General features: G+C 39.2%; 3 protein-coding genes across 4 annotated transcripts; all 3 read right to left on the reverse strand.

The window, feature by feature from the left end:
* Positions 1 to 1,187: 1,187 nt before the first annotated feature.
* carnmt1 (carnosine N-methyltransferase 1) lies at positions 1,188 to 7,116 on the reverse strand. 2 transcript variants are annotated; one of them, XM_037777337.1, is made up of 8 exons: positions 6,921 to 7,116; positions 4,517 to 4,712; positions 3,637 to 3,803; positions 3,328 to 3,468; positions 2,890 to 3,068; positions 2,439 to 2,552; positions 1,894 to 1,997; positions 1,188 to 1,800 (listed from the first exon to the last, which is right to left on the reverse strand). In XM_037777337.1, the coding sequence occupies exons 1-8, from the start codon at positions 7,061 to 7,063 to the stop codon at positions 1,585 to 1,587; spliced, it is 1,260 nt and encodes a 419-aa protein (XP_037633265.1). In that variant the 5' UTR covers positions 7,064 to 7,116; the 3' UTR covers positions 1,188 to 1,584. The 2 variants fall into 2 exon arrangements, with proteins under 2 accessions (XP_037633265.1, XP_037633266.1); XM_037777338.1 differs by having other exon boundaries at positions 3,637 to 3,822; positions 6,921 to 7,097.
* Positions 7,117 to 9,397: 2,281 nt separating this feature from the next.
* On the reverse strand, positions 9,398 to 12,385 carry LOC119492702 (hibernation-specific plasma protein HP-55-like). The gene is made up of 6 exons (XM_037777367.1): positions 12,240 to 12,385; positions 10,495 to 11,131; positions 10,315 to 10,385; positions 10,030 to 10,223; positions 9,759 to 9,906; positions 9,398 to 9,660 (listed from the first exon to the last, which is right to left on the reverse strand). Exons 2-6 carry the CDS (start codon positions 11,123 to 11,125, stop codon positions 9,466 to 9,468), a joined length of 1,239 nt encoding a protein of 412 aa, XP_037633295.1. The 5' UTR covers positions 11,126 to 11,131; positions 12,240 to 12,385; the 3' UTR covers positions 9,398 to 9,465.
* Positions 12,386 to 12,562: 177 nt separating this feature from the next.
* LOC119492705 (dual specificity protein phosphatase 26-like) lies at positions 12,563 to 15,085 on the reverse strand. Its single transcript, XM_037777371.1, has 3 exons — positions 14,605 to 15,085; positions 13,117 to 13,328; positions 12,563 to 13,038 (listed from the first exon to the last, which is right to left on the reverse strand). Exons 1-3 carry the CDS (start codon positions 14,781 to 14,783, stop codon positions 12,845 to 12,847), a joined length of 585 nt encoding a protein of 194 aa, XP_037633299.1. The 5' UTR covers positions 14,784 to 15,085; the 3' UTR covers positions 12,563 to 12,844.
* Between the last annotated feature and the right edge of the window lie 356 nt (positions 15,086 to 15,441).

Here is a 15,441-nt window from a genome sequence, read left to right on the forward strand (position 1 = left end):
CACAGGCCGGAGGAAAACAACCAATCAGAGCCGAGCTGGAGCCTTGCCGTCTCTGAGCAGCTGTCAATCACTCGAAAACTCCGATCAAACTAGGCAGCGCTGATCAAATATGAATCAATATTCTGTCACTGTAATGCCTATTTCCCCCCTCAAATGTTTTCAGAAGCATCTTGTAGTGTAGTGCTTAGCTGTAAAATGAGAACGTTTGAACTGGCAGCCATGTTGAGATCAGTTGAGGAAATACCAAGCACCGCCTACGAGCCAGAGCACAGCTAATAGGAATGCTCAATAGGAACGCTCTCTCTGAAATGACCTGTGATTGGCCAAAGCCTACCATCACAGGCTAGATTTTTTAAAGCCTGAAAACAGAGCCGTGAGGAGGAGCAGAAGTCTAGTTATCTGTCAGAACACTTGAATTACAATATGCTGAAAGGTTATTGTGGAATGTTTGCCCAGTGATGCTAAAAACATTCTGCCATTGCAGGTTTAAGTGTCTATTTTTTTCTGACTCCCCAACATGAACGTCTTTCTTCACACTGCCAGGAATAAAATTCTGTATTAGTATTAGTATAGTATTTTTTATCAGGTTCTGCTGGACTGCACCTTAACCAAATGCTCATGTTATTTTCTCACACTGTGACTATCATACTTGGCATTCTGTTTATTACACAGGTAACATCCAATCTAGGTTATGTACCAGGTCAACTATTAAAATATCAACTGGCATATTTTTTTACAAAGCCGAACTTTGCTTCTGACATTGAATATTTCATTTAAAAGTTTACATTCATACATCATCCAGTAAATGTTAATACACATCTCAGCATTTAAACACCTTGGGTTGTTATGCAATTATTCCTCTATGTATTTAATCTAATATGTTTTTTTAAATCTCAAAATACCTTTTCATTGCGAACGTTTTTGAAAATGTCTGCAGTGAAATATACCTATTATGGTTTAGTACAAACTAAAGTGTATGTATCCTCTTTTTGACGCCTGTAACCTTCCTACTCCTAACTGATGAGCAAGCCTGATGTAGAACACAAAACACATTCGCTTTTTCAGTATTTGCACAAATGCTGAAATAAGTGAAAACACCTTTAAGTTTGTCTTTGGGCTGCGTTTTAGTATGCAAATGAGTAGACAGTTATTATTGGCACCATATTTGAAAAAATAAATACATTTCAAAAGTCTCTCTCTCTCTCTCTCTCTCTCAGGCAGTGAAAGTCAATGGAGATGTGAATTAGTAAGACCGCAGGCAGGACTGCAGTTAAAAGAAACATACTCTTCATGGTTTGTAGCTGATACACAAACCACTAAAACAAAAGAGTAAACAAGGCTAACTGACTCATCTCAAAGCCAGGCATCATGTAGTATTTTGATGTTTTTCAGGTGTTACACAGAGCCAGCGCAGTTGGGCACATTTCTCCATGAGATAAAAAATATAGATGACAAAAAACAAAATGTATGTCCACTGATTTTTTTTCCTTGTGTCCACTTTCTTTTTTCGTTTTTCAGTGTAGTCTTCGCTTAGTCAATGGCTGCGCGCCTCTAAGTTTACTGTTTTTGTCAAAGGATTTCCTGTCACGTCAGGCTGTCGGTACCGTCTCGCCGTGGTGACTTAGCTGCCCGTGGAGAACTCTGTTGTTGGTCGTCTTCTTCTTCTTCTTCTTCTTCTTCTTCACCGTTAAAGTACAGGTCTGCAGGTTTTCGTGCCACAAAGTAGACACAGTCGTAAACGTATCTCAACATAGAGCGGTCGTTCTCTGTGTAGGTGGTCTGAACCGACGGTTTCTCCACCTGTGGGAGAAATATAAATACTGTTTTACTACCGAAACCAGATTTCTGAAGATGATGTTAAGTCATGAATGTAAATCAAAATCCTTGGCTCACCTCAAAATGGAATCCAAAGTTAACAATCGCCGTCCTAATGTCTTCGTAGCTAAGTTCAACTGACAGCTCATTTGCCATGTTCTCAAAGTGGTACAGCAGTGGACCTGGAGGAACATTGAATTCAAACTTTGAGATAAGTTTACAGAGACCCGAACCGTAAACCCTTGATCATACAACTGTACTTTCTATTGAATAAGAAAAATTCACCCCACAACGCTTTAAAACAAACAGTAACATTGATGTCCCATTTTGTTGTTGTGTTATTTTCTTTTATTTGCAGATAAAAGTTCAAACATAGATATGATTACTAATGTGATTAAAATGTAGTCTGATAGCTGAACATATTGCAGATTTAACTACTTTGACTACAGTGGCCAACTTCACTAGTTCAGCACATTATCTACTCAAGGACAGCATTTTGTTTCTGTAAAGAAGTTTACTATACAGTACTACTGCGCGCGCGTGTGTGTGTGTGTATATATATATATATATATATATATATATATTATATACCGTATTATAAATATAAATAAAAGCTGACTCACCCAGGTTGATCCACACTCCACCAGGCTTCAGAATCTTCCAGATAGTCTCCACATACTCGATGACATTATGAGCTGTGTCAATAAAGAAGCAGGTAGCCACACAGTCCCAGGATTCTGACCGAAACAAATAATATATTATAACATGATCACTTTTAATTAATGTTGCTAAGGTGCGCAATTCACCAATGATCTATTTACAGTATATTCACATCGGAATGGTCCATTTTATTAGAAATAACTGCATTTGCAGTGGCTTCTCTAAAAGACTGGATTACATTTTTTGCGGCTTCTTTTTTTTTTTTATTTTGTGATGCGTCAGCGTTTAAAAACTGCAAGGCCACAGGAAGGAGAATTGTTTTGTGGAGTTTGCTGATGGCAATATACAGTATGAGAGTGAGATCTGCCTGAAAAGACATTTCAAAAAATGGAAAAAAACACAGCTTCTACTGACCTGATTCACTGTAGACTTCCACAAAGTCCCCTGCTACCATGGAGAAGTCTGCATCTAGCGGTAAGCTCTGAGGGTTGACATCGGGGAATATGATTGGTCGTGTTTGGTCGGCGGATTTCTTGTTGTTGCTAAACTGGTGGATCCAGGGGTACAGGGTCAGAGAGTTCACCTTTTCACACCTGAATGGAGCAGTCCAAATTTATGAGGAGAGGTGGATGGATTGAAGTGTTATTCAGCAGAGTATGAGGTCAGAAGTGTACTGCCAAACAACTGAATATGAATTGTGTGTTCTGTTTTTTACATGTGATCACTGACACATTGACAGTTATACCTCATGCAAGCAGAGATAACCTCCATGAATGTATGCATATGGAAGTGATAGTCCTAAAGTGTTGTGTAAGGCAGCTGGAGTCACAGGAGTGTTAGTGTATGCTGTACCTATTGAGGACAAAGTTTGAAGAGAAGAGCATGAAGAAGCTCCATTCGTTGCCCTGGCAAATATAACCCAGCCGTGCTATCTCCCAGGCTAGACGGCCAAGCCCAGCACCCGGAATCAGCACGCTCACCTTAGACACATCACTGACATAATAAAATGCACAGAATGCACATATCACATGGAAAACGTCATCAGAATTATTACAAGATGTTCTGATACCATAGCACATGGAAAAAGTGTTCACATATCTTTATGTCTTAGCATGCATGCAGGTGTTTGTGTGGTAGTGAGTGAGTATGTGTGCTTCCTACTATTGGTCACTTGGGAATAGTCTTTGGATCTCTTGAATGATGGGCTTGTAGCAAGTGTCCCTCTCAGCCCGGCCCGTCTCGCTCCAGTCTCTGACAAACTGCTTTATGGTGGACTTGAGCTTGTCCATGTCAAATGTAGTGGATTGTCGCACCTTCCGCGGATCCTCCTGAAAGTTGAATGAAGACCTACCTAAATTACTTGAGTAAATAACATTAAAAATTGTATACTGTACACATACAGTAGACCAGGGGTTATCAGACTTTTTGGGGCCAGGGACCCCTTACAGGGGAGAAAATTGTCCAAAGACCCACTCATAAATCGTATGAGTGGGTCCGTAAAGTACATGAAACAGGTAACCTGAAAAAAATCATGTGCCTCTGTGTCCTCCGGTGCTCCTAATGGCATCTACAAGATTTCACAGACCGGAGGAAAACAAGCAGTCAGAGCTGATCTGAGGTCTGCTGTCCAATGATGCCAAAAATATACTGCCTACTGCCACTTTAAGCCTATGCTACTACCATTTGTACTCTTATTAGATGCCATTGGAACTATTTGTCTTCTAAAACTTTTCAACATGTTGTACTTTTCAATGAACTGATCTAAAAAAAAATCAGAAAATGAACAGTAGCAAAACTAGCATAGTCCTAATAAATCCGGATATTTAAATTTACCAGTGTAAAGCTGACTTTCAGTATGTGCTTCAACTTAAAAATAATTAACTTCTTACAGTGTGTACTATATACTTGTTATATTGGCTCAAATGATCCCTATCTGCTCATATGCACTTTTTAATGATACAGTGCCACGAACCCCTAGGAGTCCCCGGACCTCACTTTGAGAATCACTGCAGTAGACTTCCTGGTGTAAGTCAAGCCTTACCCTCTCGCCATACTCGATGTTCTCAAACATGTGGAGGCTATTGTGAATGATGGCCTGTAGAATCTCCTGGTTGTGGTCCGCACAATGGCTGATCCGGGCCAGATTGGACAAAACATCTGGCAGCAAATTCTGGTGGCGCTGCGGGAGGCTAAGGAACTGACGCTCGGCACGCTTGACCTGCTCCTGGACATGGACCCTGACAAAAAGAAAAGACACAGGTTAGGTGTCCCTTGAAGGATAAGTCACTCATTGGAGGATTTTTTACATTATTCCACTCCTAAGTTTGTTTTATCTGGTGAGCAGTGTTAGGTGAGAAATAGTGATGTGTCGGTCGCAAATGAGCCAGTTCAAAGAGCCGGCTCTTTTAAGTGAACGATAAAAGCCGGCTCCCGTCCGAGAGACGTTTTTTTTTTCTTCTTTTTTTTTTAATTAATTCAAGACAGAATGATAGGACGATCTTCTCCGCACCACGGGCAATCCATGCACTAACTGTGACTGAATGTTGTGTTAATGACGTCCGTTGACCAATCAGGTGATGACAGACAAGGATCATACCATCGAGCAGGGAGGGGCGGGCGTGCGGATGGTATACAGGTACAGAGCAGGAGGGAGAGGAGGAGAGAAAGAGAGTGTGATGCGCGAATAGCAGACAAGATGAGTGACAATCGAAAAAACGAAGCAGCATGTAAAAGTATGGTATTCTGGAAATTATAAGGTTTAGTATAATTATATTGCTTTGTGGGTTCCATCTAAGGGCCTGCCTGGTGATGCTGGTACTCGGTTTCCGGAGTGTGTGGCCAATCCATCCCCATCTCCTTCTCCTGATCTCTTCTTCAACAGGTTTTTGACCTGTTCTCTGCCAGAGATCATTGCTGTTGATGTATCTGGCCAGTGGATGTTTAAAATCCGCCTCAGGCAGTTGTTTATGAATGTTTGTACTTAGATGGAACCCATAAGGCAAAAGAAGGAGAGGCCGGACGAAGAACACCCGGCGCAGGGACCTTGACACGAACATCAAACAGAGCAGGCTGACATGGAAACAACTGGGGAGGAAAGCCCAGGACAAAAGACTCTGGCGGACTGTGGTCAACGGCCTATGCTCCACAAAGGATCGATAGGCTTTGAATGAATGAATAATTATATTGAATAATTTAAGTGATATATGTGTACACATACTAATCATAGGTCAAAACAGTGCTACATTTGGCTCAATGATAAAAAGGCAGAAGTGGTAAAAATGAAGAGCCGTTTGGGAGCCGAAAGAGCCGGCTCTTCTTAGTGAGCTGAGCCAAATGATCTGGCTCACTAAAAAGAGCCGGAATTCCCATCACTAGTGAGAAAGGATGGATCATGAAGTAGAGGTGGTGCCATGACATGAGCGGAGCTAAAGTCAGAAAAATTAGCACATAAATGTTTGTCACATAATTGTTTGTCAATATTTGTGTTTTGAATATGGAATGCACCCAGTAATATGTGTAATTTGATTGTTATGTGTAATTTGATTGTAATGTAATGCATTCATAAGTAAAAGTGCAAAAATATTAGCATCTGAATACTTAAAGTACCAAACATAAAAGTACTCATTATGCAGAATAATGTATTCTAATTATTGATGCCTTTATGTGTTCAACTTTAATGTTGAAGCTGGTTAAAGTGGAGCTCATTTTAATGACTTTATATACTGCTGGGTAGTTCAATCTATAATAATACATAATTTATTAGTTGATTATATTTTGTATTAATAATCTGAATCTGTAAAGTAACTAAAGCATTATTTACTCTTCCTGTTGGAATAAAATAATTAATTATTTAACTGCAAAATAGTAATGTGTTTTTGATACCTTCACTTTTTTTTTGCATTAAACAAATTGTACAAATTGTCAATATTTGTGTGTTTTAAATATGGAATGCACCCAGTAATATTGTAATGTGTAATTTGATTGTAATGAGATTATACTTTGTATTAATAATCTGAATCTGTAAAGTAACTAAAATTGTCAGATAAATGTAGTGGAGTAAAAAGTAATATTTCCCTCTGAGATGTAGTGGAGTAGAAGTAGAAAGTAGCAGAACATGGAAATACTCATGTAAAGTAGAAGTACATCAAAATTGTATTTAAGTACATAGTTACATTCCACCACTGAGTACATCTTATACTCAAAGCATTATTTACTCTTCCTGTTGGAATAAAATAATTGTTAATTATTTAACTGCAAAGTAGTATTGTGTTTTTGATACCTTTGCATTAAATCATACTGTGATGTTTGCTGTAATTGGTTGGATGTGGCACCACAGCCCTGCAGAGACACATCTCCACCAGCCGCCACTGACGACATCGTTTTATTGACACACAAACTGTCGCATACCTGGCTCGGTACAGTGTTTTTAAGCATTGTTGTTATACCTGTAAAATCTAAAAGCATCGATTATTCTCCAGAAGTGCTTCCTCTCCAGCCTGGCCTCCTCCTCCGGGCCGTGCTTCAGTCTCTCTTTGTTAAAAAACGCTGCAGCTCCTTGCGGTCCTTCTCCTGTTGTTGTCTCGGCCATGACTGAAGCACACTCACAGCAGCCAGCCAATCACAACACGACAGACTTCTTCTTCGTGGGGTTTATTTAATTTCAGTAGAACAGAACTCCACGAGGCGTGTTGCTGCCACCCAGCGGTCAGATGAGGGGACTGCAGTTAGTTGCTCTCTGATACAGTATCTACCGGATGAAGGTAAATATTTATTAATATTATTATTATGTATTATTATTATTATGTATTATTATTATTATTATTATTATTATTATTATTATTATTATTATTATTATGCAACATATCATGTTTGCAAAAACTACAGCACAAATTGCACAGGAAGGAAAATGCTCAAAAAGTGTGTCAGTGGGTATTAATACTGTTCTACTAATACTGTAGCTGTCCTGTCAATAAGGATTTAAACATCGTAGTCTACTTTGTGTTAGAGGTTTGTTGTAATTTAAATTACTAATTATTAATTTAAATAAATAAATAAATAAATAAATAAATAAATAAATACATACATACATAAATCAGTCCTTCATGCAGGTAGCCATCAGGCTCCACAACGAGGAGGAGTACAGAGCCCTGGTGGAGAACTTCATAGGGCGGTGTGATAACAATCACCTCCAGCTCAACATTGGAAAGACCAAGGAGCTGGTGGTGGTCATCACCATCCGAGGGGAGGAGGTGGAGGTGGAGGTGGAGGTGGAGGTGGTGGACACCTACAAGTTCCTGGGAGTAGATATGAACAATAAACTGGACTTGACCGACAACACCGAGGCCCTCTACAGGAAGGGACAGAGCAAACTGTTCTTCCTGAGGAGGCTCAGGTCCTTCAACGTGTGCAATAGGCTGCTGCAGATGTTTTACCAGTCTGTAGTAGCCAGTGTCCTCTTCTTTGCCGTGGCATGTTGGGGGGGTAACACCAACACAAGGGATGCCAACAGACTGAACAGGCTGGTTAGGAAGGCTATCTCTGTGGTTGGATCTGAACTGGACGATCTGGAGGTGGTGGCAGAGGGGAGGATGAGGAGGAAGCTGGACGCTATCCTGGATAACCCCTCCCACCCCCTCTATGATGAGCTAGTCAAGATGAGGAGCACCTTCAGCCACAGACTCATCCCCCCTCGGCACAACACAAAGCGCCTGGGTCAGTCCTTCATGCTGGTAGCCATCAGGCTCCACAACCAAGGCTGACCCCCATATGAGAACTATGAGGACTTTAAGAACTTTAAACATGCACTATCTGCAACCATCTTGGACTCTAACCACTGCTGCACTTTACACTTACTTTACACTATACATCCTATATACCACTTTATAGACTGCACATAGGTACATATTACATTTATTTATTTAATGTACATACTACATGTATTTATTGACGGGCTGTACACACTAGGTTCACCCATTCACTCTGTATCTTTTATATCTTTTTTTATTTATTGTTTTTATAATTTTTGTACACCTTTACCTCTCCTGTGTTTCATTCTGTTTGCTGCTGTTGCTGCTTTGACACCTGAATTTCCCTCCGGGGATTAATTAAGGTTCATCTTATCTTATTTTAAATACAGCCCCACTTTATAAAGTTCATTAGTGGGGCCCCTTTCCCTCCTTTGATTGGTTCAGAAAATGTACATTATTACTCCAGTATGTCCCTTGGTGCCCCATATGCTTAGTCCAGCAGCTGTTGAGTCCCATCTTGTTTTCAAATTATGTTAAAAGCTGTTACTTTGTTTTACTACATAAAGCAATATGGAGCTTTTATTAAGAGGAATAAACCAAAACATTTTTATTAAAAAAAGGTTTGATTGTGTTGGGCTGCTTTATTTTAAAACTAACTAATGTTATTTCTACTATGGTAAGAGACCATCCATTTAAGAGATTAATACTTTACCTTTTATTTTTTGTTGTATTTGGGCTGTCATGAGATTTAATTTCCCTCGTGAAACCACCTGTTCATATATAGCCTATGCTTACTTGTTAAGTTGCTAACCAACCTAGGCACTGGATGATTTCAGAAAAAAAAAGCAAAAGCCTCACATATATTACGTACAGTATAATCTCCAAAAAAAATAAGGTTAATATACAGAATATCTAATTCAAAAAAATATATGTGTTTTCTGGCTGGGATATATTTATTTTTTTTAAAGAAGAGTCTAAAAAAAAAAATAGTTATAGGATAAATTTGAAAATTGCTTATTGTAAATGCTGATCTGTTATATAGAATACAAAATGCTAATGGAAATTCTTGCTGATAATTTATCCCTGTATTATTTTACCTTCAAAAACATAGATAAAAACAAATACCATGTTTGCTCTCTCAAACCAAAATCAGAGCAAGAGACCACAGAACAAAGTTTGTTTTCTGTTTGTTTTATATGTGATGCAACAGCTGTGCTTGAGCAAACACAAAGTGCTTATTCCATCAGATGTTTGGGTTGATAATCTTGCCCATGAACAGGATTGATTCTGTGTTGCGTTCAGTGATGATGACCATAAATGGATGATTGAACTTCAAGACTGGGATGTAGCGGAAGGACAGAAGTGTTATGCCGACACCTGTGACAGCTGCAGCGGTAGCTCCGGCCTCATCGACATCCAGGGTGGCTTGGTGCACAACCTGCGGTGTGATGGAGGCGAGGTTAGATGACAAATGGGTTACATATAGGGAAGGAAATATGTAGGAAATAAATAACACAATATGCTCTCTATCCTTACGTCTGAGACTGCCAGTTGTTGCCCCTCTGAAATGCCACTGAAATTTGCACGATCACCAAACATGTCTGTCATTCCCATTTCAGTCAGCACATCATTCAGCTTGTAGGAAGCCTTGATGGAGAACTTTGGAATATATACGTCATATGTCCTAAAAAATGGGAAATAAATACACAGTGATTAATCTGAAAGGACAAAGCTGAGTTGTTTATACACTGTCAAACTGTCCATATTGGAAACCAAGAATTTTAGGATGATTTTGGATTCTCCCAACCTGGATTTCATCCACTTCAACCATTTGGTGAGATGACCGGGGCAAATGGCGTTCTCCAGTGTTGCCATGTCGTCGGGCAACAGCAGCAGCATGGAGTAGGAGTTGTTGAAGGGCAGGTGGAGGACTGATGTGTTAATCGCCTGGTCGTAATAGGTATCAAAACGGTCCTCCATATTCATCATCTGGACTGGAACCTGGAAAAATGTCAATTTAAACATGAGGTCCCTTAATTGGAAAAGACACAATATGAAGGATACTTGATGATTCAATGGTGCAACTGTGAACCTTGGTGTTCTCATCCACCGTGAAGAAGTCCTCCTTGGTGAGCTTAGGGTCAAATGGATTCGCCCACTTTCCTGTTTGACGATGAGCAGAAATAAAACACAACTTATGGTTGAAACCTAAAGGTGTGACCTCAAAATTAGGCAAAATTCAAATCAGATCTCAACTGACGTGACCTTTTACCTTTGTAGTAGATGTAGCTGATGAGATACATGACTGTGGTTGGATCCAGGCTGTCGACCAGCTTGTCTATCTTCCCGTTGGTCTTCTCCTCCACATACTTATTGATGGTATCGGCACTGTCTTTGACCTGGAAGAAGTCGACGATGAACCCATCTGCAGCGTAGGACTGCTTCAAGGTCTCCAGGAATTCGGGTCGTGGACGAAAGCGTCTGTCCACGAACACAGCGGTCCCTTCACTGCTGTCTTCCTGAGACGCGTTGTTCGCCCTCTCGAAGAGCATCTGGAAGGCCTGATCTACATCTGACTGCGTCAGTAGGGAGTTGTTGAAACCCAGACCACTGAAAAGCTGACGGTGGGTCTCCTCCCGCGCGCCTACCGACAAGGCAGACAAGGCGACAGACACACTAATCGGGGAGAAGAAGATGTTCTTGCCCTCTGAGTCAGCATGAGCTGCTAACTTCAGGTACAGGCGGTAGGCAAACTCTTTGTTTGCTTGAGTCACCATCGAGCGGCTGTTGACGCCGGTGTCGACTGTGGTGTCTTGGTCAGCCTCATGACCAATGTGGTGATGGCCTCTCCCCACGCAGATCACTGCTGATAGGATCCAGACACCCACGGCTGCATGCATCATTGTGAACTAAGACAGGAGTTCAAAAGGGCAGTATTGTTCATTTGGGTTACACAATGTTTGCCATTGGAAATACTCAGATTTTCCTGAAGGTTACAATAAACATGTTGTTTTAAAGGCCCTGAAAACCTGTTTCCTTAAAGGAACAGTGTGTAACATTTCAGGAGATCTATTAGCAGAAATGGAATTTAATATTCATTATTATATTTTCATTAGTGTATAATCCCCTGGAACTAAGAATCGTTGCGTTTTCGTTAGCTTGGAATGAGCCCTTCATATCTATGTAGGGAGCGGGTCTTCTTTACGGAGTCCGCCATGTTGCTCCGCCATGTTTATACTGTAGCCCAGAACGGACAAACCAACCACTGGCTCTAGAGAGAGCCTTTTGTGTTTTTTACTTTTCCTGAAGGCCACCGTAGTTCTCTGACACGCTTGTGAAACTGTGGTAACATGAGCCGCAGGGTGTAAAACCATGGTACCGCCATCAGTTGGTTGCAATCTGCAACCACACCACTAGATGCCGCCAAAATCCAACACACTGTACCTTTAACTCTCTTACTATGACTGATGGGCTCCTGCATGGACGCACCATTTCATGCCAACATTGGAACAGATTTGGTTATTTTACATACTGGATAAATTTCTGTATTTCTTTATCTCTGTGCTTTTCTCACATCCGTGCACCAATCATGGTTTAGCAACATTTTAGTCAGAATCTGTTTGGTTACTGTCAATCAAATCTGATCAAACCACACAGTCCTCAAGTAGCAAATTAGCAGAATTATTTAAATAAATAAATAAAACTTAAAGATGTTTTTTTTTTTATTATTATTTGATTGATTAAAAGTCATGAATATTTGATGTTATTGAGAAATATGGAAAGTTTACAGCGGCCTTTATCTTAAATTCCTGAAATTACAACAATACATTCATTGAATAAGAAGAGTAAGTCTAATCACTTCTAAAGAATTTACATTTACAGTTGTAACATTTCCAGCGCGTCCAGCTACATCTCAAACTCAAGATGTCAAACATAGTTTTTAACAGTTGGCAGATTAGTTAATCTTGTATATATGAACAATTCATCTGAGCTCTATCAATCTTTTTAACCACGTACCTTTTCCTGGTTGAAGCGCAGACAGCGAAGCACAGGCTGGACACAGAGAGATGACCCTTTTATAAAAATTGAGCAGAGCAACTGAACTTTGGCTTTGTTTATTCTCTATCTCAGCCTCTTATTTGCTCTGCGCCTGCATTTGTTCTGTGTAATGATTACTGTCCAACCATGTCCTCAAGCTTACATAAATGAAAATGTTAGTGATGATTACTGTCGAGTCCAGACTCTGTATCATACAATACCATACAGTAGAAACCAAATTAATGGTTTTGTATGCAAATAGCACTGATGTGCAGATTGACTTCCAGACATTCACCAAAAGCTGCATCAGATTCGTATTTTTTTAATGTAAAACCTCAGTCCATTTAACATGTACAAATTGACAGAATATACATTTTTACCTTAAAGTTAAAGGCAATTAAAACATGATCCAGGAAATGATCAGATGCCGTAAGTCCCTTTCCAAAAACATCTGTACTACTAAAAGTAGGCTACTGTGAATCTCCTCTTTTTAACAATGTGGAATACACTTGAAATATCTTTATTCTATTTTTCCTGATGTTGTGGACCCATGAAATCTGCCCAGTAATGCTACCAGGCCGGGTTCAGTGTGTGCCAAACAGCTGGCCATCCAGCTTGATGAGCTGTCGGAGGAAACCTCGATTAGGGATGACACCCCGGTTATCTTTCACAGCAGAGATGGCCTCCACGAGGGTCAGGTGGTGCTTCAGCATCAGGTAAGCCAGGACCAGGGTGGCGGAGCGGCTCACTCCCACATGACAGTGCACCAACACTTTGCCTGCAGAGTAACATTATATTGCAATATTCATTTTCAAAAAAGACTGCCTTTAAATTAATTTCCTACCCCTTCTCTCACCTCCTCTGCTGAGAGCCCTGTGCATAAAGTCTGCTGCTGCCTGGAAGTTGACACTCATGTCAAAACCACAGGAGTCATGGGCCTCTACGCCCATGTAAGTGATGTCCATGCCCTCGTAGATGTCTGGCTGTACTCCGCGTTTACTGTGAGCTGCGTTCAAGATGTGAGTGACTCGATGCTTGGACAGGTCAGCCCGGTTCTCCGCACTGTGTCTGAAAAGCACAATGCTCTGCATTCACTGACAGTGTCTGACAATGTACAGTCAAATGTTGCAGGTGTTGGTAACACTTTATAATAACTATCATTTATAAATGGTAAATTGATAGTTAATTAAACTTAGTTCATTGTTATTTGACTGTTAACAAACAATGAAATTATAATTAACAATGTTTACTAATTATTAGTAATGCTATAATGTTGGTTATTTTATAATTAATTTGTGTAATATGAAATCATTGGTTAATTAATTAGATATTGTATCATAGCTGATATAGGACGATAAAAATTACATATTTATTAACAGTTTATTGTTGCATAACATTATAAAATGTTTTGTACTTTTGTAAATGATTACCAAATGATTTGTAAGCCTTTAAGACGTTGTTAGTAAACACCTATAAATAATATCTATCTATCTATAGCCATATATATACAGTACGTATATATATAATCTATATAATAATACATTTGTTTGTTGCTTTATTAACCATTAAACAAGGTATTATACGCTCAGTTGCAACTTTATTATAGCCAACCAAATAATGTTTATAGACACTTTAAAAAACAATTATTAACCATTAACAAATTGTTATAAATATCTGGTCTATGTATCTATAAAATGTTTATGGATGTTTTACAAACAATTTCTTAAAGCTTTACAAATCCTTTTGTAATCATTAAGAAATACTTATATATATAGTATATAAAATGTGCAATGCAATGCAATGCAACAATAAACTGTTAAAATAACAAATTATAGGATTACTAATAATGAGTAAACATAATTATCATTTAATATTTTGTTTAACAGTAAAATAACTAAGTTTAATTAACTATCATATTAACCATTTATAACTGATGGTTATCATAAAGTGTTACCCAAGTATTTCATAGTGATTGATTGATATTTAGAAGACAATTTTAGACATGCCAGTTGAACTTGACCTGAGACGTGCTTTCATGGCAAGGCTTCAGTGGAAACTCTCACATAGCAGAGCTGCAGTTTATGCAATGTGGAATGCAACTCCGTGGGATCTTAAATTACTCATTTAAATCTGATTTATGATCAGTTGCTCTTTCACATATGTGAACCTAATCCAATTGTCGACTGAGGTTATGTTTGTAAAAAGGTCTCAGTCCACTCTCTCAGTCATAACACAAGAATATTTGGAAAGTAACATACACAGCAAAGAGTTACAAAGAAGGACATGCTTCATTCTTGTCAGCCAGTCTGTGGGTTTTTAAAAAGAAAAATAGTGAATTACTTACTGGTCACCAATGTAAAGCCTTGGCCACACTTCATCTGCATGGCTGATGATGGCTTTGCCAGTAAACAAGAGTCTTTCCAACTCAAACACTGCCAAGCCAGGTGAACTCAGGTCAATTTCCACCTTCCGAGGAGGAGGTTTATCATTCCAGGACGCGGGAAGTTTGGATGTGTAGGACATTGCTTTTTCCGTGCGATTCTCTGAGGTGACGCAGTAGTTTTCCTAACTTATGAGGCAACTTATTGTCCTTTAAAAATAGACAGTACTTCTTCGTTTACTAAAATAAATGTTAGTCTTCCAGAGGAAAGCTGTAAAAAATACAGTATTTCACACGAGTTGTCCAGATCGACTGCGGCACACTGGGCAGAATGAACGGCACAGGGGATTTTAGTCTCAGATGTACCCACCACAGGGTGTCCTAAAGTTTGTCAGGCCATTTGACCCTCGCATTAAATCCAACCCGTGTGCTTCGCGCCCTCAGGGGCCTGTGTTATGCTTTTGCATCAAAATAGCTGTCTATTTAAAGATGCTGCCTAGCAGATGGAGAGAGAGTGGACCCATGCAGCAGTTTCCACTTGACAAAAAAAAAACAGGCAATTTCTCATTCTTTAATTTCTATAAGAGAGGTTTCTATTTCTTTTTAAGAATGGAATATGCTTATTTATCCGTAGCCATACAAAGATAATTTTCTTAGATAAATTTGTTAACTGTATTTGATTACAATATAAAACAAAACAAAAAATAAAAATCATTTGATCACAAGTTAAAAAATATACTGACATTTAATTTTTTCTCTGAAATTTTCTCACTCTTAATAATTGCAATACTTAATCAGGCA

This window comes from Sebastes umbrosus, chromosome 8, assembly GCF_015220745.1.
Source record: "Sebastes umbrosus isolate fSebUmb1 chromosome 8, fSebUmb1.pri, whole genome shotgun sequence".
In the NCBI taxonomy this organism is placed as follows: Eukaryota; Metazoa; Chordata; class Actinopteri; order Perciformes; family Sebastidae; genus Sebastes; species Sebastes umbrosus.